The sequence below is a fragment of the Leuresthes tenuis genome, unplaced genomic scaffold (assembly GCF_036924035.1).
Source record: "Leuresthes tenuis unplaced genomic scaffold, fLeuTen1.0.hap1 SCAF_3, whole genome shotgun sequence".
Classification (NCBI taxonomy): domain Eukaryota; kingdom Metazoa; phylum Chordata; class Actinopteri; order Atheriniformes; family Atherinopsidae; genus Leuresthes; species Leuresthes tenuis.
In genome coordinates, this window is record NW_027325357.1 from 29,284,885 (window position 1) to 29,308,752 (window position 23,868).

The following is a 23,868-nucleotide window of genomic DNA, read 5'->3' on the forward strand; positions in this document are numbered from 1 at the left end:
CAGGGTCTTGAACTCATTTTCCTTCGTTTCCTCCCTACTTAAGCATTTTTGCCAACAAAGTGAGGAACGTTCAGGTTCATGTCACAAAATGTACACAGGCCTGAACTTTTTAGGCAGCAAATAGTTGTCATTCTATACATTTTGAGCATTTATTGCGAAAGTGCTATCTTTCTGACTATGGACCAATTTCTCTATCCCTTGTTTGCCGTTAGATTGCATTGCTAATCTATATGGGGAGACCAACTAAACTGATATAAGCAATATAATAAAAAAAATTACAAACTGACTATCAACCCACAACTAGTGAAAGAGGCTGTTAAAATAATTGAAGGTCTGAAATAAAACTACTTTCTAACACTGTATATGTTTGAGTGCACCACTAAATGAGATGTAAATATATGCACCCAGTATGCAAATACCTTGTTAATGTAACTTGCATTTGAGACTATTGGCGGAAAAAATAGACAGCAGTATTTTGAGAGGCTGAGGTCTGTTCATGGCAAGATGATTATTTTTATTCATCTTTCATACAATGCAACAGTGTGCCTGTGTACCTACCCACTGATGCATTAAAATAAATCCCAAAATTTGAACTTTATCTCCCTGCATGTCATAGTACAAGACATCTGGGCATTTCCTGGGCATCTGTAGATAGGACTTTGGGAGAGCAGCTTATACAGTAACTCTCAACCCAACACAAAGAAAGAGCCCAACAGACTATTCCATGTGGTTCGCTGTGCTCCTGGTGTTGAATATAGTAATTCCAGAGTGGCTTAACATACATGAACACATTTAGATGTCAGTCAGTGTTCCTCTGTGTAATGATATTATACCCCGCAGGTGGGATTCAGTAAACAACGTAAATTTAATCACATACATGCGGGGAATCTCATTTGTGGAAAATGTGTCCCGCTGGAATAACTTTAAGGGAATTCCAGCATTGCTGAAATGCGGAACACATGATTGCACATGTTAAGTGTTGTGTGCCACGGTTTAGAAGCTTGATTTTAGCATCAACCTTTTAGACAGGAAATATGTGTGTGTGGGTGGAAGGGGGGGGGGGGGGGGGGGGGGGGGGGGGGGGGGGTATGTCACTTCACCACAGGCACATAGATAATTTGTTTGAAAAAATTCGCTTGAAATTACCACAAATCATCTGGAAAGCTAAACCATACTTTTCACCCTCTCAAAGATTCAAATTTAGCATGTGATACATTTACTACTTTACCATGACTGCCGCCTGTGTGTCAGGAATCATTACATGTTTAATGTGAGGCCAGAGCTAATAATCATCCTTTGATGTGGATGGGAAGTCACAAAGGAACGCACAATCATGGAGGATATACAAACTGCTGATGTATGATTTGCTGCATGTGTATCTGAGAACTTAGTGAACATGTGAATAACCAGGAAATATATTCCTCTCTCTCTCTCTCTCTCTCTCTCTCTGTGCAGTGGGATGCCATTAATGAGATGGACGAGTACTTCAGTCCAATCCACACATACCAGGTGTGTAATGTGCCCAGTGTGTTCTGCAGTTGAATATGGCATTAGGATTATTTCATATAGAAACTTCTGTGGAACAGAAGTTTTCAGCCTACATTAAAATCTTAATCAAGCCAATTCAGAGATTTGTGTGGAAACAAGTTATATGTGTTTGATAATAGGTGCTTCAAACGTATTAAAATTATCATTGTTGTGGAGCTGGACTATTAAAGAGCTCGTTGTAGATTTTCTCATTGGGATTTTTAGTGCCAGTCTAAATTACGCTTTCATGATGCAATGGGAATGAGTATTCAAGGTGAGCAAATGCCTTCCCCACTCCTTCCATTGGAACATTAAATAGACCTACTAAAATGCATTAGCCCTCTAAAAGCAACTATCTTGCTTTCAACATGGATTGGTGTCTTACATGGATGCCTCTCAACTTGGGCAATCTACTTAAATTGCAGAAGAATAACGAGAGCAAGTAAACTGGGACTAATTTTGGGAAGAGTGAAACTGAAATCTGCTGGTCTGGCCACAGAACGTAGGAGCAGAGCCAGCAGCACCCTGCGGAGGTTTGAAGACTACACACCTACTCAGAGAATCTAAGTTTCAGGAGTAACGAAGTCAGTGGACACTCAGAGGATGCATTTTCTCCAGAGGGAATTTGATAGTGTTGATGACTACCAGCAACATCCAGCTCTTTTTTTTTTTAAACTTTTTTTTATGATTTTAGCTGAGACAGCTTAATCAGAGCATGTTAAGACCAGTACTTTGCTACACCAATATGCTGTATCTCAAGTGGTTGAATCCTCCATAAAATGGAAGCTCCACCATTTAACTATTATAAAAACTTATTCCACAGCTGGAAGGTGATAGAAATAATTAATATGTATTGTATTTTTGTGATTTCACATCAAAACTCTGTTCGACCTATCAATGTGATTCATATGAGCTGATCTAAAATCTGTCAAACATGCCACCATTGTCTTAGGGGAGAGTTCACTCCTTATTTTCTTACCATTGTGAGATCTGTTTTTGTTTACTTCGTGATTCTTTTAATTATTCATGTTTGGGTGAGTGGTTAATAACACAGTTTAATGTGACAGACTGAGAATGTAAATTTCTCTCTGCTTAACTCAGACTGTAAAGCATGAATTAATCATGAATCACTTAATATCTATAATATCTATAAACCACATTTTTAGAAATGTTTATGAGTTTCTAAAATTCAGTGAAAACTTTTTGAAATTACTTTTTTTTTTTTTTTTTTTTTTTTAAAGCAGCCAATGGCAAAAGAAAAACTTTAAAAGAAAGCTTGAATGCTCAAACCTGATACACGTCTGACTGTGTTGATGTCACAAGGTGTGGAGTTGAGAGAAGAAAGATCCAAAATGCAGACTCGCAGGCAGGAGGTTGAGGAGAAACTAAACCTATTTATTAAAACTGTAACAAAAGGCGGGGCTGAGCCAGAAATCCAAACAACAAAAATCTGATGAAACAGAACCTAAGGATGAACAGGAGTACCAGACTTAAGACATGGATGAGAACGGGAAGAGGAACACGAATGACTGAGAAATTCATGAAGTGATACAGCGTGGATCTGGCAAGGACTGAAGGAAACCAAGGGGAATATATACTGTGGAGAGAGTGATTAAAGAATGAGTGTAGCTGAGAACATTGTACAAGGTGTGGCATAGGTGTGACTGAGAGGAAAAGTGGAGCAAGAAACAGAACTGAGGCTAGACAAACTGAAAAAACAGATGACTAAATAACAGATGAAAACTAGATAAAGACAAAACATGGAAAAACCAGAAGCCTGAAAAACCAAAGCCAAAGTCCACAAAAACCACCAAAGAATTCTCATGATACTCCAGAGTAGAGCCCTGCGCGGGACTGTTTTCTTCATCCCGCTCCCGCTGAATTTCTGACCATTCCCGTCCGCACCGCAACGTGTGTGTTACACTCCCGCAAAACTTTGAGAATTTATGCCCGCACAATAATAGAAATGCATTTATTTAGTGTCTTCTCCCGCCCCGCAGGAGGAAACACGTCATTTTATAGGCTGTTAATGAAGAGATTCATGGGCAAATGAGAAACTTCTCCAAATGTCAGACTTGCCTTGCTTTGTCTTTGTGCTGTAAAGACCTTTGAGCTTCCTTTCCACATAATATATTGACATCCTATCGCTAGGATACATCCCGATAGTGTTGCCAGGTGGGAAATGTAGTATTATTGTACCAGAGACACAAAATTATTGTATTTTGAGGGAAATGATCGTACACCCATCATAACCAAAATAACAAGTCTATTGATGCGCTATAGTCACTCTAGTGTTAAATAGCGTCTAACAGACACTCACGGCTTTGCATCAGCAGTTGCATTAGGCTAAATGTCCCCGTAAACAATGACGAGTGGGAACTAATGAGCCAAATAATGAGGCCTGGAGGTCTACTGTTAGGAAGTTCTGAGGCAAACGCATGCACGTCACTCGTAGCTCACATAGAAAAGCACGATTGGCTTGAAACTTGTCACATGGAAATGGAAATGCCTTCAGGGTTCACAAAAAATCCCGACAGTTGTAATAGGCTGATTACTATGGAAGCGAATTTTGACCAAGATGCTGGCTCACCCCTCACATTAATACGGGCACGAGACAATCAAAAACAGAATTCCTTGTTGCCGGGTGAGGTCGAGTTATTTTAATAATCATGGCTCACTATACTGTATCCCTTATGACATCACAGTTAGTTGTTTATAGTGATCTACGTCAGGGATCCGTGAGGTCTGACATAGCAGTGGAAATAAACCCCCTGTTCCATGAATGAACAGCGGATGTAACCGCCCGCCCGGTTTCTTAATGTCTTGAGTCAATTCGGCTGGGACATAGAAGGGAGTGCCGCTGATCTACGTTATGTGACCAAGTGATATTAACTGCCCAGACCCAGAATAAACTGGAACCAGAGATTGCTATACAAAAAATATAAATTTTATTAACAATATATTTTTTGATTAAATACTAACCTCTAGAGTGAGTAAATTATAAAAGACAAACCACACAATAAAGCACACATGCAAATGGCCGCACTGCTACGCAGTCTCCCACCTTAAAGATCGCAGAAAACTCCGCAAAAAATAACCTGCCCAAATGATAAATTAAAAACAAACTCAAATAAACCTGGGAAAAACAGTGGTTGGCTTTTTTAGACACATCTCCATTGAAAACCTCACACTGGAACATAATCCTTCATTCCAGTTGGGCATGCAGGTGACTGGGGGCAACATTTAGAGATAATCATGTTAGTTTTGTTGTAGAAAGAATAAAATCTATTTTAAAATATCTCAGCACTGCTTAAGCGTACCTCCTTCTTGGCTGATGTCTTTAAACAACCATTCAATAGATCAGTCCCCTCCCAACACAGAATGCCTACAAACAATTCATACCACAAATAAACAGCCAAATGGTAATTCTCTAGTGATCAAGTAATATTAAAATCATGCTTTCAAACATCTAAAATGTAGAGCCTACCAACTCAGCTTCAAACAAAGGCCTCAGCACAGCTGCTCCCAGGTGTGTCAGTGCAGGAAGAAAGGCCCAAATGAGCCTTCCAGCCCCTTTTATTAACTCCACCCCATTTGCCTGCTCTAAGTTCTGGACTTCCTGTTCCTCCCTTCCACATCCACCAACACTTTGAAAGGTCACCGTCCCGGTGACAAAAATAAATACTTCACGTATGCGACCTGTACATTGTATAAGTTGATTGGCTGAATGCTTGTGGAACGCCATCTTCAGTCTGTCTGCGAAGAGACTGGCAGATTAAACGGGTTAGTGTGGCGGCCTGCTGTTGCCCTATTGGAACGTCTTAAAGGGACGGGGGAGGGAACAGACTTCTGTAATTGATCTGCCAGGCAGTTTTGCTGGGTCTCCACCTGTGCTGTGGCCTCAGGTAGCAAATTGGGAGGTATGGCTGGCGGTTGAGGATGGTGAAAGTTTTGGGGCTGTATGTTTACCATTATTAAACTGCCCATTTCACTTCCATCTCCAAACATCTCAATGTCATTGTCATTTTCCTGGGGAAAACTATGCACTTCAGGTAAGGGGGAGTCAGGAGTGCCGACAGCAGCAGTCAAAGGGAGAACTTTAAGCTCCACCCTATTGATATTTTTCTCGGGCCCTGCGCCATTTCTTGGCCTGATCTTATAAACCCTTCCTTTGTCATCCAGACAGTGCACAATCTCATAAATAACATGGTCCCAGGCATCCTGGATTTTATTACGGCCAAGTGGATGATTCTTTCGGAAGACAAGGGTTCCTGGTGCCAGTATCTCTGTTACATTTGGGGTCAGTAGCCTATTCCTGCGTTCAGCTGCTAATGTTAGCTGATCTTTGGTATGACCAAATGCAGTCTTCAGCCTTTTCTGATGCTCGATTACCCACTCATGGGTGGGGCCCGGGGAAAGGTCATTGTCAGTGGAGCCCAACAAGAAATCAACAGGTAGCTTAGCTTTTTGGCCAAACATTAGCTCAAATGGGGAGTAACTTGTGGAAGCATGCTCTGTTGTATTATAGGCAAAAAGGACCTGGGGCAGGTACTGTGGCCATTTCCTTTTCTTTTCAGGTGGGAGGCTACGAAGTAGGTCATGCAATGTCCGATTGAATCTCACACACTGTCCGTTGCCCTCTGGGTGATATGGTGTGGTGCGGCTCTTCTCAATGCCTTCAAAATTCCTTCCCTGGTCACTGTGAATACGTCTGGGCACTCCATACATGTAAAACCATTTTTCAGTTAGAACTCGAGCTGTGGAGCTGGCTTTCTGGTCCAAAGTCAGATAGGCTTGAGTAAATTTAGAAAAAACGTCTGTGATGATAAGGACATTTTCTCGCCCATCACCAGCTTTCTCCAAGACAGTGAAGTCAATGGCAAGGATCTCCAGAGGCTGTGAGGCCACTATGTTACCAGGAAAGGTTCTGACTTTAAGTTGGTTGGCTTTAGCCACAAGGCAGCGATTACAATTGTGGCAATATTTTTCAATATCTTGCCAAAAACATCTCTCTCTCACCAGGTGTATGGTCCGTTCAACCCCTTGGTGACCATGATCATCATGCAGATGTTTGAGCACTTCACTCTTTAGACATTCAGGGAGGAGAAGTTGAAACATTTCTACACCCGTTTTTGGTAGTCTAATATGGCGATATAAAACACCACCATCCATGCAAATCCTGTCCCATTGTTGGACAAGTTTGCGAATATCTTTGGGCCCTTCTGTCAACTCCTGCTTTGATGGACGTCTTGCATGCTGCCAATAAGACTTAAATGCACCAATCACTTGATCAGCTTCTTGTAGGGCCTGCAGATCTGCTTTTTCCCGCACTGGGAGAGCCTGAATTGCCAGAGTAGTGACAAAATCCTGATGGGGGATCTGTGGCCCATGCATTTTTTCCCGAATCATATTTGGTACTTGGGTGCCAGGGGTTACAGAACAAATCGAGTCATGCATAGGCTGTCGAGACAGTACATCTGCATTTCTATTTGCAGTGCTAGGACGATATTTGATCTCGAAGTCAAATGCAGCTAGCTCTGAGGCCTAGCGCTGTTCCACAGCCCCAAGTTTGGCTGTTTTCAAGTAGCTCAGGGGATTATTATCAGTATAGACAGTGCACTTATTGCCCAGCAAGTACTCCCTGAATTTCTCAGTCACTGCCCATTTCAGGGCCAACAGTTCTAGCTTTCTTGAGCTGTAGTTGGACATGTTGCGTTCTGAGCGTCTAAGGCCTCTGCTGGCAAAGGCAATAGGTCTCCGGTGGCCTTCGTGGTCTTGTGACAATACTGCACCCAGTCCTACATGACTTGCATCAATTTCAAGCACAAAGGGGTTAGCAAAATTAGCATAGGCAAGGACTGGGGCGCTAACTAGTCGTTCCTTCAAGGACTGAAACCCCTGCTCGCACTCTTCATCCCAGTTCTCCCCAATGGAGCGTTTGCTGTGGCCCTTGGACTTACGTTTGCTTCCAATTACATCTGCCACAAGGCGATGTAGTGGTGCTGCAAGCCTTGAAAACCCCTCCACAAAGCGACGGTAATACGATGCAAAACCAAGGAAGGACTGGAGCTCGGTTACAGTGGTGGGTCTTTTCCACTCTGACACCACGCTGATCTTGTCTGGGTCAGTGGCCACCCCAGCAGCTGACACTATGTGCCCCAGGTACTTGACCTCATGTTGAAAAAACTGACATTTTTTTAATTTCAACTTCAGGTGGTGCTCTTGCAAGCGAACCAGGACCAATTCCAAGCGCTGTAGGTGATCTTCAAAGGTGGATGAAAAGACAACAATATCGTCAAGATATAACAGAAGTGACTGAAACGACTGATCACCAAAAATGCGCTCCATTAGTCGCTGGAAAGTACCCGGTGCGTTGCACAACCTGAAAGGCATCCGATTGAACTCAAAGAGTCCAAATGGGGTGCAAAATGCTGTCTTGGCTTTATCTTTTTCAGCAATGGGCACCTGGTTATATCCACTGGCCAAGTCAAGTGTGGAAAACCACTTTGCCCCACCCAGGGCATCCAGGGACTCCTCTATCCGTGGCAGTGGATATGCGTCTTTTCTTGTCTTAGCGTTAAGGAGCCTATAATCCACACACAACCTTATACTCCCATCTTTTTTTTGGACGATGACTATGGGGGAGGCATAAGGACTGCAGCTTGGTCGAATGATGCCACTAGATAAAAGCTCCTGAATGTGAGCCTTCACTTGCTCATACTGAGAGGGTGGCAGCCGTCTATAGCGCTGACGAAGAGGGATGTCATCCATCAAAGGAACTTCATGTTCTACTAGTGTCGTACAGCCCAGATCTCCTTCTCCTTGACTGAACACTCTTGAATATTTCTCTAATAGTGTCTTCCCTTGCTGCTCCTGCTCAGACAATAGGTTAGGCCATGAGACAGAGAGATCAAGAGGTGCGCTATTATCAGCAGTGACTGATTGAACCATAGCCACATGACTTCAATCCTCATCTTCCAACGTAACTGAACACAGAGGAGACTGTGTGAACCACATGCAATACACCCAGTGGGGTGTTAGATCTGAGCCATGCATCCTGTAAACCAACATTGACAACAGGTATTTCCACTATACCCCGATTAATAGTCAACAGGGCCTTAGAGATCCGTACACCTGGAGGCAGACAGTTTCCATCTTCAAGAGGTTCCAGTAAGACTGAGGGAAGAGTGATAGCAGCAGGACTTAGTAATTAATAGACAATAGGAATTAATTTCAAAGAGCCTGCTGGAATGCGTACAGATCGACCTTGGACTGTAGCCTTTCCTAAGTGCCCTTGTTCCTGCAGCAACTCAATGGAATGGCACTCTGACAAAGCCTCTTTCCAGCCAGAACCAGCAGCTTTTAAAAGGGGGAAACTTAAAAAGATCAGGACCAAGCTGAACAAACAACTCATGATAGCAACGTCGAACGATGTTCATACCAAGCAACCTGGGCACAGACAGTTTATGTTTTCTCATACGAGGATCTTGTGGGCTCTTTATGACCAACACCCCCATCCGGGGGAGGGTTTTACTCAGGACATCAATATCAAGCTCCAAGTAGCCTATGTAAGGGATTCCCAATCCATTTGCAGCCTTCAACTGCAGCCAGTTGCACTGTCTCAACTTATCTTCACCCTGTGCCTGAAAGTGCTCGATGAAGAAGTCTTCTGTAATAGTAGAGACGATGGACCCGGTGTCCAGTAAGCAAGGAACTAAGATGCCCCCCATGCTCACTTTCACTACTGGACATTCTCCGACCAATTCAGGTGAATCCCCATTACTTGAGCCTGAAAGTCCCCCTCCTGGTGTCTGGCTCCCCACACCAGAGGGTGCTAGTTTTCCTGTGGCCAAACTGAGGTGGCTAAAGCATCGTTTGCTTGTATTGTTGCTTGACATCCTGAGCTTTTAGTGGGACCTACAGCAGACTGTATCTGAACCCTACAGAAACGTGCTATGTGTCCTGGTTTATTACACCGCAGACAAATTGGTCTACCATCAGCTTGAAAACAATAAGGTTTTGTGTCTCTACCCTCTTTTTGTGAAATCTGCACATGTTTGATTGGATTTAAGATGCCTATATGTTTCATAATAGCATCTAACTGTACCTGCTGTTTCTTAAGACATTCTTTAAGCTCAGCCAAGTCGCTCTGAGATGGCGCAGTGATAGCATTAGTCTCGGCTACATCCCTGTCCTCTAAAGTGGTGTAGGTATTGCAAGAAAACGCACGAGCCCTTTGTCTACTCCCGTTTCTGCCCTCTTCTGCCCACCTGATGGCAATACCACGGAGCGTAGTAAAGGACATCGTAAGGTTTTGACTAACGCTCTGTTTCAGCTCCCTCCGCAGCGTGTCATCATGTACATGTTCTATAAACTGATCACGCAAATTTTGATCAGAGTTAGGGATGCCACCTGGTGTTTTGCGAATAACTACATCCATAAGTGACTTTAAAACATGGGAATAGTCTCTAAGAGATTCCCCTTCCCTCTGACTGCGCTGGAAAAAATTAAGCGTTGCAGCAACATATGACTGGGAACAACTAAAATTTTCAGTCAGTATTGAAAATATCTTATCGGCATTGTCTCGATTTGCCAAATCATGGAATTCAAGCTCTGCTTTTGCACCTCCATCTAACTGGTCATACAGAAAAAGAACCTGTTCAGCTTGAGACATTTGTCGAACTGCCAGGCACCTGCGAGCCTCTTCAATCCATTTTTCAACAGTTATCAAATCAACAGACAATTTACCGGAGAATCTGGAGCACTTTCGCTCTCTTGGAACATACACAAACTAGGTTTGTACTGGGGGAGCAGTAGGGATAAGTCCGCTGACACTTGCTGAAGTGGAGGCATAGTCATTAGATGGCCCTGCTTGAGGTGAAACAGTACTTTGGTTTGCCATCTGTGACTTTAATTGTTCATTTTCAGCCTGAAGCTGCCGTACCTGATCCATGATAGCTTGAATATCCTCCATATCACAGAACAAGATTTACTGTAGCGATGTTGGGATCCTGAAGTGGATGTCCTGAAGACGTTGAGCTGACTTGGACTTGCTGCCACCACGGTTTTTCCCACTACACTTATTTTTATACTATACAAACTAAGGACAAAAACAAAACTGCAAAAGAAAAAAAACTACGCAATCTCTATAAAGGTCTTGGCAACAACGCCAAATGTGACCAAGCGACATTAACTGCAAAGAGCCAGAATAAACTGGAACCAGAGACTGCTATATAAAAAATATAAATTTTACTAACAATATATTTTTTGATAAAATACTAACCTCTAGAGTGAGTAAATTATAAAAGACAAAAAAATACAATCAAACCAAACATGAGATAGTTAAAAGGAAAACAACCCTGGGACTAGACTGCACGGGAGGCTTCTGAAGTTATGCACAGCAAGATAAAACATCACAAACACATGACAATTTATGACTGAAATACCACTACACACACAATTTACCTATACACTGCAATCTTAAAGTGACAAACCATACAATAAAGCACACAAATGGCCGCACTACTACGCAGTCTCCCTCAATAAACCTGGGAAAAACAGTGGTTGGCGTTTTTAGACACATCTCCATTGAAAACCTCACACTGGAACATAATCCTTCATTCCAGTTGGGCATGCAGGTGACTGGGGGCAACATTTAGAGATAAATGGTAAATGGACTTGTACTTGTATAGCGCTTTTCTAGTCTAGCTGACCACTCAAAGCGCTTCACTACATGCCGCATTCACCCCACTCACACAGCACGTCTTAAGATTCATAACTACGTGCTTTTCTAATCATTCATACACACATTCATACCAATGATACACTGGGGGGGCAGTTCAGTGTCTTGCCCAAGGACGCTTTGACATGTATTCTGGGGAAGCCAGAGTCGAACCACCGACCTTCCGATTGGTGGGTGACTGCTCTTCCTCCTGAGCTACAGCCACCTAGATAATCATGTTAGTTTTGTTGTAGAAAGAATAAAATCTATTTTCAAATATCTCAGCACTGCTTAAGCGTACCTCCTTCTTGGCTGATGTCTTTAAACAACCATTCAATAGATCAGTCCCCTCCCAACACAGAATGCCTACAAACAATTCATACCACAAATAAACAGCCAAATGGTAATTCTCTAGTGATCAAGTAATATTAAAATCATGCTTTCAAACATCTAAAAAGTAGAGCCTACCAACTCAGCTTCAAACAAAGGCCTCAGCACAGCTGCTCCCAGGTGTGTCAGTGCAGGAAGAAAGGCCCAAATGAGCCTTCCAGCCCCTTTTATTAACTCCACCCCATTTGCCTGCTCTAAGTTCTGGACTTCCTGTTCCTCCCTTCCACAGTTATAAAAGTTATTTTTAGTGACAGTCACATCAACAATGATCAGGTTATAACTTTGGCACAAAGCATCAAATGGCAACAATTAAGTTTATTTGTGGACACGGTGCCTTTACAAATAAGAGCAATAAGGAGTCTGCTACATCAATCCTTTGCTTTGCATCCTCCGACGGATTGTCTGGTGGCCTACACCGAACAGCTCCGTTATTTCCTTTATTTTTAAACCATTCAATAAATAATTTTCAATGGACTCGAATGGGATGTTGATGGTTTGTCGTCCTCATCCCATTTGAGGCTTCACAGCATCCAGCCGTTCCAGGACTGAACAGAGGTTTACTATGGCAACGTCATTAATGTGTAAATCTGTGACGGCAGAATATGCAGCCAAGCTCACTGACTTGTTCTACTCAACGACAGGCATCAGACTCAGATATATTATTAGATTCTACCTGCTCAGTTAATTCTAACCGTGTTTGCACAATTTGAGGGAGCACCATGATCTGTGATGGGTCCTCTAAAGACCCGGCAATTCAGTCAATTTCCCGGCACGTTTGGAATGTAATGCAATGCAGATGTGCACACCGCCCCCTACCAAACAAGATGGGTAGCTCGGTCAGCAGGGAGCTGAAGAAGAGCTGACGTCACTCTGCTGCGCCGCTCAGAATGCTTTTTCGTTTTCGAATCATGGGCAGTACTTTGCGGGCAGACCATGAAAACGAAAAAGCAATAATGTGCAGTCTTGAAGAAGAAAATGCAAATGCAAATGGAAGGATTGATTACTAATTTAATTTATGAGTCCAATAATGTAGCCACATTCTTAAAATGAAAAAGCATTTCTGCAAATGCATTTTAATTTTCAAATTTGACATTTCAAATTGAATTTTGGTATCTATTTGTTGTGGCATATTTTGAAAATTAAATCTCAAATGTCTATTTCTTTTTCATTTTAATTAAGTGAAAGATTGAGCACTCTTGACGAAGCAGTTCTGCAAAACCATTTTAATTTGAATTATGGTCAAGATTCACTTCCACAGATTACAACCGATTACAATCACACATTCACAGAATGGTCAAATTATCATATATGTGGCCTTTTTTGGGAGAGGCCTGTCGCAACTGTACTGCATACATCATGCACAGGGCAAAATTATCATACAAATACGATAATTATGGTAGAAGTGACCTGGCAACACTGCATCCCGATCCCGCAGTGTTTGAGTCAAGATTTGCAGCCCTCTACTCCAGAGATCATGTGATATTGATCCCAGATCCATGATGGTTTCTGGTTTTGTGTGTACCTGAATGTTGTGCTGTTCACAACAAATAGAACCAAACTTGGGATGTGAATCTTAGAAAGGATCGAGATTTCCAAAAAATAACAATGTGGCACATGGCACCCTGTTTTTTTTTATGACTATCTTCCTGCTGATGCTGATTATACAGTAACATTTACTCTGAATCAGGTCTGTAACGTGATGAGCCCCAGCCAGAACAACTGGCTGAGGACGGGCTGGATACCTCGAGAGGGAGCCAGGAGGATCTACATTGAGGTCAAGTTCACCCTGAGAGACTGCAACAGCATGCCTGGAGTACTGGGCACCTGCAAGGTAACACACAGACTCTCAGAACAAGAAGAGAGGGCGGACAGAGGGGAATGAGCTTTACAGTTAGGGATTAAATTATATCAGTTTTCATGTAATAAACCTAAATAAACTTTATCAGCTCAAACTCAGCTATGATATGAAATATTCTCTTCCTTGTTGACGGCTTTGATATTTTAACATTTCAGCATGTGCAAGCTCACACTTCAACACTTTTCATTCAGCACTAATTATCACCATCTAATAACTCAGAAAAAGAACCTGCTGCAGATCCAGGCGCAGGGTGTGAGTTAATTTTAACAGGACAAATATAGACTTGACAGAGCTGACCAAAACGTAGGTCTGCAGTAGAGTTTTGTTCTACAAAGCCTTTCACAAACAGTCTTGTTTGTGAAAGGCTGACAAGTTTGGGCAACTGGTGCCTCTTGTGACAGTTTTGGGAACAAGTTAAAAGGAAACAAATTTTTTGTTGTTCCTTCAGGAATTGAATAAAATCTAAGAGATTTATATAAGTCAATGTTAATCAAAGCCATTAAATGCCATTTTGAGATAATTGGCATAAAATGATTTACATCATAATTAAATTCATAATCCACATCATCATGGCTTCTGGAGGTGCTGGAGCTCAATCCATCAACCGTCTGATTAGTGAATGACTTTCTTTAACATTCTAAGAACTTTTAGTGAAATCTGCTTGTTTACCATTCTAAACAAAGGTGCTTGCTCAGACTTTATTATTGTCATCAGCTGACTGTTGATATCTCAACATGAGAAATAACCGGATTAATAATAATTGGAACACCTTATTTCTTCTTCTGAAATATTAAAGCATCTATCAGACATGCACTGCTTTCCATTATTCTGGTGGCAACTGAACATGGTGATGTCATGTCTGAATGAGCTCCCTGGAACTTTCATATGACATTTTTGCTGCTGTAAAGGTCAGACCCTGGTAAATTTTACATATCACTTTCAACACAGTGCAAGCTTGAACTGCAGCAGTCACATAAATGGGTACACATTCAGTAGCAGTGGCTTAATGTAGCTTGTGATCAACTAAGGAATCTGAAAGATCATGTTAATAATGCTGTCCAAATTTACCTCATCCATGGTTTTAGCTGTGATAATCAGGATAAAATGCAGCCTATAGGCCAAATAAACAGAGAAAACTGTTTTAAAACGTTTGAGCTGCAATCTCTGCTTTCTTTCTGAGTACGTTGAAATGTTTTATGCAACTTAGACATCCGCCTTTTTTGTTAAACACAATTCGAGGCTATTTCCAAACAACATGTCTATTTGTATACAGTGAGAAAGATTATTCACTTATGGAAAACCGTCAAGACAGTTGCCAGTCTTCCCAAGAATATATGTCCCAGTAAGTTGACCCCAAAGTCAGACCGTGCAATTATCAGAGAAAATGCAGTCATGGAAGCAGAAATTGTAGTCTTTTTCCAACTGTTTCTCAGTTGGATTCAGACCGACAGTGTCTCAACCCCTTTCTGTTTGTCTTTATTTCTTGTATTTACACTTGAAATCTGAGCTTGTATCTAGAGAAAATTAATTGTATATTCATTACTCAGTTTATAATACTGACATGAACACAAACAGAATGCTTACTGCCCTTTTTTGCTCATGTGCAGGAAACCTTCAACCTATACTACTACGAGTCAGACCGAGCGGTGGGCTCAGCCATACGGGAGAACCAGTTCATTAAGATTGACACCATTGCTGCTGATGAGAGCTTCACAGGGGTGGACCTGGGAGTCCGCAGACTTAAGCTCAACACTGAGGTATGAGAAACAACCTTAAATAACATTGACTGGTACCACAGAGAAATGTTATCCCAGGATCTTTAAAGCAACATCTGACTTTGGGTTGCAAGTTTTTTTCAATTCTTAGCAAATTGGGAGAATCTACAGTCCTGTGCAGCCTCTTCTCTCATCATTGAAGTTGTTTTGTGTTATATGAGTAAATAAATGTCAGGGTTTGTTGTGGTTTCTTGGGAAATACTTTGATATCGATAACCATTTTAAATTTGATACTGGACTGTAGAAATACACAGCAATTGATAACTTACATTGTTATAGAAATGTAAGCTATAAGAGACACTATATGATTTATTGTTCTCTGTCCTTAGAGCCAACCTTGAATTAGGTTGCAGTTGAATTGCTACAATGATCTGCCTTAATATTACACAGATCTTTTTCACTTTTGTTCCTATTGTGTTGCCAAAATATGAAAAATTTGAAAATGCTAAAGAAAGTTGTGGAATTGACTGAGTTATTAGTTCATCCCAACCCGAGTTTTAACATGAAATCTTGACTTAAATCAATGTGCAAAAGTCTTGAGCCACCCCTCTTTTCTTTATATTTTACTTCCAAGGAGACATACCTTCCTCTAATCTTTTAAAGTGGTCTTGATTAATAGTTGCCCAGACTTTCTGAAAAAAAAGGTGGAATAAAATGGAATTAAATACTGCATAATGATGAGCCAGTGTTGTGTCTCCACACACAACTTATCAAAGAATGAATCAAAATGGTATGTTTAGGCCCATTTCGACTAACAGTCTGTCCAAAACATTAACTGTTTCCATTTCTTTAATGGCATCTATAAAAGAATACTAAAAACAATACAGTTTGACATAAAATAGTATATTTTAGCAATGAGGAGGTTTTCAAACAGCGAGTAAACTTGACATATCTCAGCATGGAGTGCAGTGTAACAGGAGAGTATCCAGCACTGACCTGATTCAGGACCTCAGAGATGCATCTGGACCTTCAGTTGATCCATCTACTCTTCACTGAAGCCTCATCAGAAATTATCTCCATGGAAGGGTGGCTGTCAAAAGGCCTTTCTGAATCGGAGAGAAAAGGCTGAGATATGCTAAATGACACAAGAAGTGGACTGAAAATCAGTGGAAACAGGTCTTATAAAGTGATGAAACCTTCCCAGAGCTCAGACCTCAACATTACTGAAGCAGTTTAGGATCATCTTAACAGAGAACGGAACAAAAGGCAGCCAACATCCAAAGAAGAGCTTTGGGATGTCCTTCAAGAAGCCTGGAGAACTATTCCTGAAGACTACTTAAAGAAATGACAGAGAGCTTGTCTAAAAGAGTTCAAGCTGTGTTAGCTCAGGAGCTCAGACCAAATATTGACTTTCAAGCTTTTTAGAATTGTACAAACTCAGATTTAGCCTTATACACAGTGTTTCCATTTATGTTTGAGAATGTTTTGATAAATTGCTACACCTTTATCCTTAGTTTTTCTGGAAATTTAACAAGAAATGAGGAGTGTCTCAAGACGTCTGTAGAGTACTGTAGCTCAACTAAATAACATTTAATTTGAGTGTGACACAGTTGTGTTTTACTTACAGATTTATTGCAATTTGGCAGAACTATTCTATTTTCTACCATAGCAGTAAATTAAGGGAGACAAAGCACACCACAAATACAGGTACAAGCTGAATGGTATAACTGTAGCATTATATATTTATATCGTTCCTGCTTCTTATATTAAAATAAGAATCTTGGCATCTACAAATCCCATAAAGACACCAAAGACAAAACTAAATTGATCCTACTAGGATCTACTGAAAGCTTCATATATTGTGCTGTATTCCTCTGTGCCTTAGAGCTCTGATATTTGGGCATAAGCTAATAAAAACATATCATTCAGACATAGTGTTGCAATTGGTGATTTATTCCTTCATCCCCCAGAGATACAGTGCATGTAGTTTATTTTTATTAAATCCCACATACACAGTTCTGCTGCCAGAATTACTCACTGAAGCATCAGTGGGGATTGATTTGCTTCCAAAAATAGATCCCAGCATATATATATATAAAATTTGTACCTGCTAAAGTCAGATTTTTAAGGTATAGTTTGTTTCAGACTAACTCGTCTTTGGCAGAGTTCTTCCCGTTTGATTTGTTATCAGTAATATCACCAACGTCATCCTATAAAGCTGAATTTTTGCACACGTAGACGTGGGCCAAGTAAATCAGTTTGGAGTGTGTTGTTATGTTGAATTGATTTAGCTGTACATAATGTAAAGATAGACCCACTTCTAAAATGCTGTCATGCATTTAAAGGATCAAAGTGTACACCCACATTGCCAGCAGATACATAAATTGACTTTTTATTTGCTTAGCGGAACCTGAGAAGAGTTTTGCTGCAGCTTCTATTCAGGAGCATTTTCTGTGGCTCAAACATACTAAACTAAAAGAGTGTACTCAAACGTAGTTGAAATTCATTACAAATCACATGTATTCTGAGGTTTTAGGGACATTATTTTTCAATGTTACTTTGTATTTTATTTGATGTCAAATTTAAGGCTGATATCAGCCTTATTGTCATATTTCCTCATTCTTTTTATTCTGCTTGCTTCAAACACTGCAGCTAAAACTGTCCACAGTTCAAACATGACAATTGTTGCTTAATTCTGGACATTTAATGAAGAATCTGCATATTTAATGAATGAAAATGTAAAAGGTAATTTTCTTTCATCATTATGTTTAACCACAGATGAATTGGTAATGCTATGATATGCATGGTAATGCAATGAAAAACAAATTATACAGCATATCTTCCCTTTTCTCCAAACAAACAGACACTGCTTAACATTGTGATAACTGGATAATGGAAGTACATAATAAAGGGAAATTAATATTCCTGGGGCAGCTTAAATGACAACTTCATACCCCCTAATTCTTACATGACATAGCAACAAAAACATCCCAATAATAACCTGACCTACAAACTTATTCTATTTTTCTAATCCACACATGGTGCTGATGCATTGGGAGCTTTGCGAGTCAGTTTGATGGTGAAATATCTTTTCACCTCATCAAATCAGTGTGTAAACAAAGCTACTAACTGAACACTAATGACATGTCAGAGCCATGACACTTATGACATAAAATATCCATGCTTTGTGTTCATCAAAGCACTTGACTCAGAGAAAATATGAGAATGAAATATGAACTGCGGCTGCTGAGTCTCTTTTGACAGAACTAAACGGTGGGTCTTATTGAGAGTACTGAGTCACGGCACCATTTCACATTTGATTCTGGTGGGGTCACTGCAGTGAAAAGAAAAGTGTATCCTAACAGGGCCAGATAATTCAAAATAACACTTTCTGTTGTAGTTTGCAGCAGAGAAACTCAAGTTTCTACTAACTCTACTAACAAGTCTACTAACTTTTTGGTTCAGCTCAGAGGGCAAATGGTTCCTATATACTTATTGTAAATCTTAAAGCAATTTAAATTAGACATTATTTTTTTAAACATGTTGTTGCCAGAAATGGTAAAAGGTTGCAGTATACAAGTCGAGTAAGGACAAAATCCTTTATGAATCGAATAACCTTAAAACACATCACAATATCGATTAATCAACCTATGAAACCTGATTTGACAGAGTTAAATCTGACAGTGTTCAATCTGACTTTTACTCACAGCATTATTTTTAAAGTCTATTAACCTTTTAAAACAATGTCGTGAGTACTGAGCAGTAAAGATAAAAGGATGACTTCACTGAAAAACTGTTTTTGGACATGCATGGTATTATAAGGTGGTAAGCTGCAGGATGGGATGCCATGGCAATATGGAAAACATTGATCAAGCTTTCCAATAAAGCGTATCTTATTAGGTACTCTGAAACTTAACCATGATGTTTTCCAAACCCAAACCGAGTGCTTTCATGTCCAAACTGAAATTAAGTAAATGTTTTAATGTGTAACAAAGGCAAAGCAAGGGTAGTTTATTTGTATAGCACAATTCAACAACTGTCATGTTTCGAGGTGCGAGAGGGAGGACCCAGATGCGGAACTTCAAAAAACAAGGTTTATTCCAACAAAAAAGCACAAGGCAAGAACAAAAGACGCGGCTGAGCCGAATATCAAAATAATTAATGGTGAGTTAACAAAACAAGACTATGAATAAATAACAAGACTTAACTATGAATTAAACAAACAAGACAAGACTATGGATGAACATGGGGCAAAACCTGACCTGACAAATGAAGCGTGAACATGGAAGTTAAAGTGAGGATTTTGCAATGAGTGAGGGAAACCTGGAAACAAAATACTGTGGGGAGGTGATTAATGATGAGGTGCAGTTGTTGAACAGAAACAGGTGACTTGAGTGAAACTAAGTGACAAGGGAAAAGACATGACAAGAAATTAACCTGTAAACATGACAAAAAAAAACTTAAAACGTGACAACAACAAGGTGATTCAAAGTGCTTTACAGAGACATTAAAGCAGTAGAAATAAAAAGGATTATTACATAACAAAAAAGAAAGAAATACGAACAATAGATAAAATCAGAACAATAAATATAAGATTGAATAAAAATGTAATAAATTATATATATGAAATATAAGATAAAATAAACTATAATAAAATGATAAAAATGTAAATGATGATAAAATCAGTAGTTAAAATATGGTTGCGTTTTGAAACTCAAGCTTATTTGGAGCTTTATTCAAATGTAGCTGAGAATAGATGTGTCAGCAACCTGGACTTAAATACTTAAGTTTATTTTGTTGTTTTTTATTATCTTTATTATCTTATTATTATGTTAAACAGAAGAGGTCCCAGGATGGAACCTTGGGAAACTCCACATGTGATTCTTGTCTGCTCAGATGAGTTACCCAAAGTTACCCAAAGTTAAACACTTAGGTCAGAGCAGTCTCAGTGCTGTGGTGCTGTCTAAAACTGGAAGGTATCATAGCAGTTATTTTGTGGTAAAAAAAAAAAAATTAAGCTGTTGAAGAACAGCTTTTTCAAGGATCTTACTTAAAAATGGGATATTTGAGAGGAAGGCAAAGCAGAGGAAGGCAAACTAATGACAGACTGAATCAAAAGAAGAGAGTAAAAAAAACAGCCGTAGGTTGGTCTCGAGGTGACCAACGTTCAGCCTCCCCTTCGACTTCTTCATGCATTTCACGGTACTTGTTGATAATGGAGCACTAATAATTTTTCCCGTGGGTATTTACTGTTATCACAGTCAGTACACAGGAGCATCTGGCAATAAGCAGCTGTAGAGTATCTCCCTATGCTCCAAAAGCTGATAGTAAAGGGCTAGAACATTCTTTGAAAATGGACACAAAGAGCTCTTTACTATGCATCTTAAGTATGCAACCAGTTGGAAATGTAAACATGTCAGAGGGAGATACTGCTAAGCAGCAGCTGATTAGATTACTCAGAGCTGCATGCATGGGTATAAATTACAAAAGCAATATTGTAAATTTGTAACTATGTTTCAGTTTAACTTTGCTGAGAAAGTCAGTCTACCTGAAGCAGAACATCTAATCACTGCTATAGCCCTACACTCAACACCAGTCCAGACACTCACACTGTTACACTTGTTAAGAAATCACAGGATCAACTTCTGTTTGAGCTGAAAAAAAGGTTCCAACATGTGTGTGTATCCTGTGTATAGCTATAAAAATAGGTTAGTTAACTGAGGTGTTAATGCTGACAGGTTGTAGAAATGCTGTTTCAGAATTCACAGGTGGGTCAAAGTTGTCCTTTCTAATCACAGGTGCGAGGTGTGGGCCCTCTGACCCGACGAGGCTTCTACCTGGCCTTCCAGGACATCGGCGCCTGCATCGCCCTCACCTCTGTGCGGGTGTACTACAAACGCTGCGTGGGTGTGAGCCGCAACCTGGCTGTTTTCACTGACGTGGTGACGGGGGCTGACTCGTCCTCCTTGGTGGAGTTCAGGGGGCAGTGTGTGGATCATGCCGAGGAGAGGGACACGCCTAAGATGTACTGCAGCGCAGAGGGCGAGTGGCTGGTGCCCATCGGGAGGTGCGTGTGCTCAGCCGGGTTTGAGGAGCACAGAGACTCCTGCGTAGGTAAGCTGATTGATGCAGTTTTTAAACGGAACCTTTGTGGTCTATTTTTTTAAGGTCTGTGTGAGAGCTGTTAATTGGGCGTTTGTGCAAAATAAACCACCGTAATATGGAGCTCCCTTTAGCATTATTCAATCATATTTTGATGGATTCTGTTTGTGGTGTAGAATGAACTGAGGACCAGTTGCAGGATTCTGTGGTGGCAGGTCTCTGATGTTAGCTTTATTTCCAAAGCTGCTATAAATTACAGGTACCGTAAAAGGCAGGAGCTTTAAAGATAGGTCACATGCTTTTCTGTCAGTGATGTGTGACTCATGACTGCTTGGGGAACAGAGCAGATGGTAAGTCGAATGCTGACTGATCCCATGCTGGAACATTTCCAAAGGCATTTGACCTCTTACTTGACTCTGATTGGCTGATTGTGGGTAATGTATGAGAAATCATTTCTGAAGTGAACCTATATGATTGTGTAAGAATCTACAATGGCCAATCAGTAAGGGAAGTGTTTTGTTTTTTTACTTTCTCTTTGATGATTTTCATTGAACTGTAACTGAATTGCGGTGACTCGTTAGGGCTGTCAGTTAATACCCTGTTGCAACTGTAGTGCTCCTTTACAAAAGTGACATTCATTAAATAGCTTGATGTGCTAAGGTATGCAGTACACAAGGAGAGACGCAAAGGAAAACGCTCATTAGGATAAGAGGGTGGATGGAGGAGAGCGACCCAAACTGTAAACTCTACAGACTTAATCAGAGTGATATATGAAATTAGTTATTGAACATTCCACTTTGACATTTTCTCACCATTTTCATCTTACTTGTACTTTTGTTTTTATTTTTCCAACTTGCATATGTGGTGTGAAATAGGTTAAAAGAATGGCAACAACAATGATCATTGCTCTGAAAAACTGAGCGAGTCTTAGAGAAAAATGACAAGTACAGTCCAGAAATCAAGACTTAGCTTCACCAGGAAATGCAACATGCAGTCATGGTTATGTAAAACATTGTGGCGGTGGATGAAAGCAGCTAAAAATATCACATGTTTAAGCTTGTGGAACTATCAGTGTTATACTGTGAGGGTTTAATTGTGCTACAGTAACAGTATATCAACTCAACATGCCATTTCCACCATCACGGCTGTTTATCTGATGAGAAGCCAGCACACACATTTCTGTATGTATGTATGCTTTGCCATGAATATTTACTTGAGAGCAGTTGAAAATGCTAGAAAAACATCAAAAGCAGAACCTTCCGCTGCAGCTCAAACAGTTTTCAAAGTTTTTGTTAACTGATTTGACTTAGAAGAATTAAAAAATTGACTCTGTTTAGCAGCTAATTATTGCACATAAAACCATGGAAGAGGAACGCTTGGATAGCGCTGTTATGTATGATTCAATAATGCGTTTTGTTGGATTTTTGTGAACCACTGATCATATGTTAAATTAACCCATCACTGTTCTGCTCTGACTCTGTTCTGTTAGAATGACTGTAGCAGCTTACATTTGGACCATGTAGAAAGTGAAACAGGTGTTCGTTACACATGATACTCACACCCCTGGTTGGCACCAGAAAAGGGGTTTTGGCCCATCTTCATGTGAAATGTGACACAGCAACATCTTTTATCAAGATGTGTTTCAACGAATGATAATTTGTGTGAGTGTGGGTGGTTGTTTACAAGATTAACTCAAATTGATTTGACAAAAACTATTTTGTAGGCATTACTGCTTTTAACACACACAATGTTATTTTCCACAGTTCCATTGTTAGATGAAAGTAATTTATCTCAACTGTAAGTATTATACTTTAACTGCTGTGCATTAACTATAATGATGTAGTTTGCCCTTGCTGAAATAGCTTCTCAAGTGGTGGCAGACTGTCATCAGCAGCAGATGTGCTGTTGTGCTGGGCTGTCTGTCCTCAGTGTTAGTCTGAGAACCCCACCGTTCAGTGTGCAGTGCTTCACCTGTTTGCACAACTGGGACCACTGAACAAAGCCACACAGTGAGGCAACGCCCATTTCAAGGTCAGAAAAGCAGTACAGTCTCTCAGCTTTGTTTAGGCTGCGCCTCGCAATGCTAGAAAAACTAGTTTGGACCAGTTGAACAAAACTCACAGTTTTTTATCATATCACCCATCCTGTTTTCTGAGAGGAAAAATATGCATGCAAGCTTCAGTTACCCATTAATTTGTTCGATGCAGCAGTTTCTTCAGAATCTGAAGGAATTATAAAAGCCTTTGAAGCAACACATGAATTTGTAAAGGTTACAACCTTTAGAATGAATAAAAAAGTCTGTTTGAAACTCTCTAAATCCCGTGGAAAAAAATTACAACTGACATGAAGAGGTTCAAGGTTTGGTTAAAAGGTTTTCTGAGGTTTACTAGAACATTTAACTCAAGTAGAAAAATGCAGAGGGCAGCTTTGTGTTTATTGCATCCATTCAGCTGCTGTTAATATATAAAAAGTGAGACGTTTGAGATGGAAAATCTTGATTTATTTTCTTTTTAAAAAAGCGTTCTGTTTATTTTTGTCCTTTTTGATTTTTTTGC

At 40.3% G+C, this 23,868-nt stretch overlaps 2 protein-coding genes across 2 annotated transcripts in view; both read left to right on the forward strand.

The window, feature by feature from the left end:
* The window catches only part of epha8 (eph receptor A8), a 162,287-nt gene that overhangs the window by 57,761 nt on the left and 80,658 nt on the right, over nucleotides 1-23,868 (forward strand). Inside the window, exons 3-6 of the mRNA XM_072382925.1 lie at nucleotides 1,456-1,509; nucleotides 13,326-13,469; nucleotides 15,104-15,253; nucleotides 21,010-21,325. Coding sequence (XP_072239026.1) covers nucleotides 1,456-1,509; nucleotides 13,326-13,469; nucleotides 15,104-15,253; nucleotides 21,010-21,325 — 664 coding nt within the window. The remainder of the gene's footprint in view (nucleotides 1-1,455; nucleotides 1,510-13,325; nucleotides 13,470-15,103; nucleotides 15,254-21,009; nucleotides 21,326-23,868) is intronic.
* Nucleotides 1-23,868, forward strand: part of cunh1orf50 (chromosome unknown C1orf50 homolog) — a 274,707-nt gene that overhangs the window by 30,725 nt on the left and 220,114 nt on the right. The gene's annotated exons all lie outside the window — the stretch shown is intronic.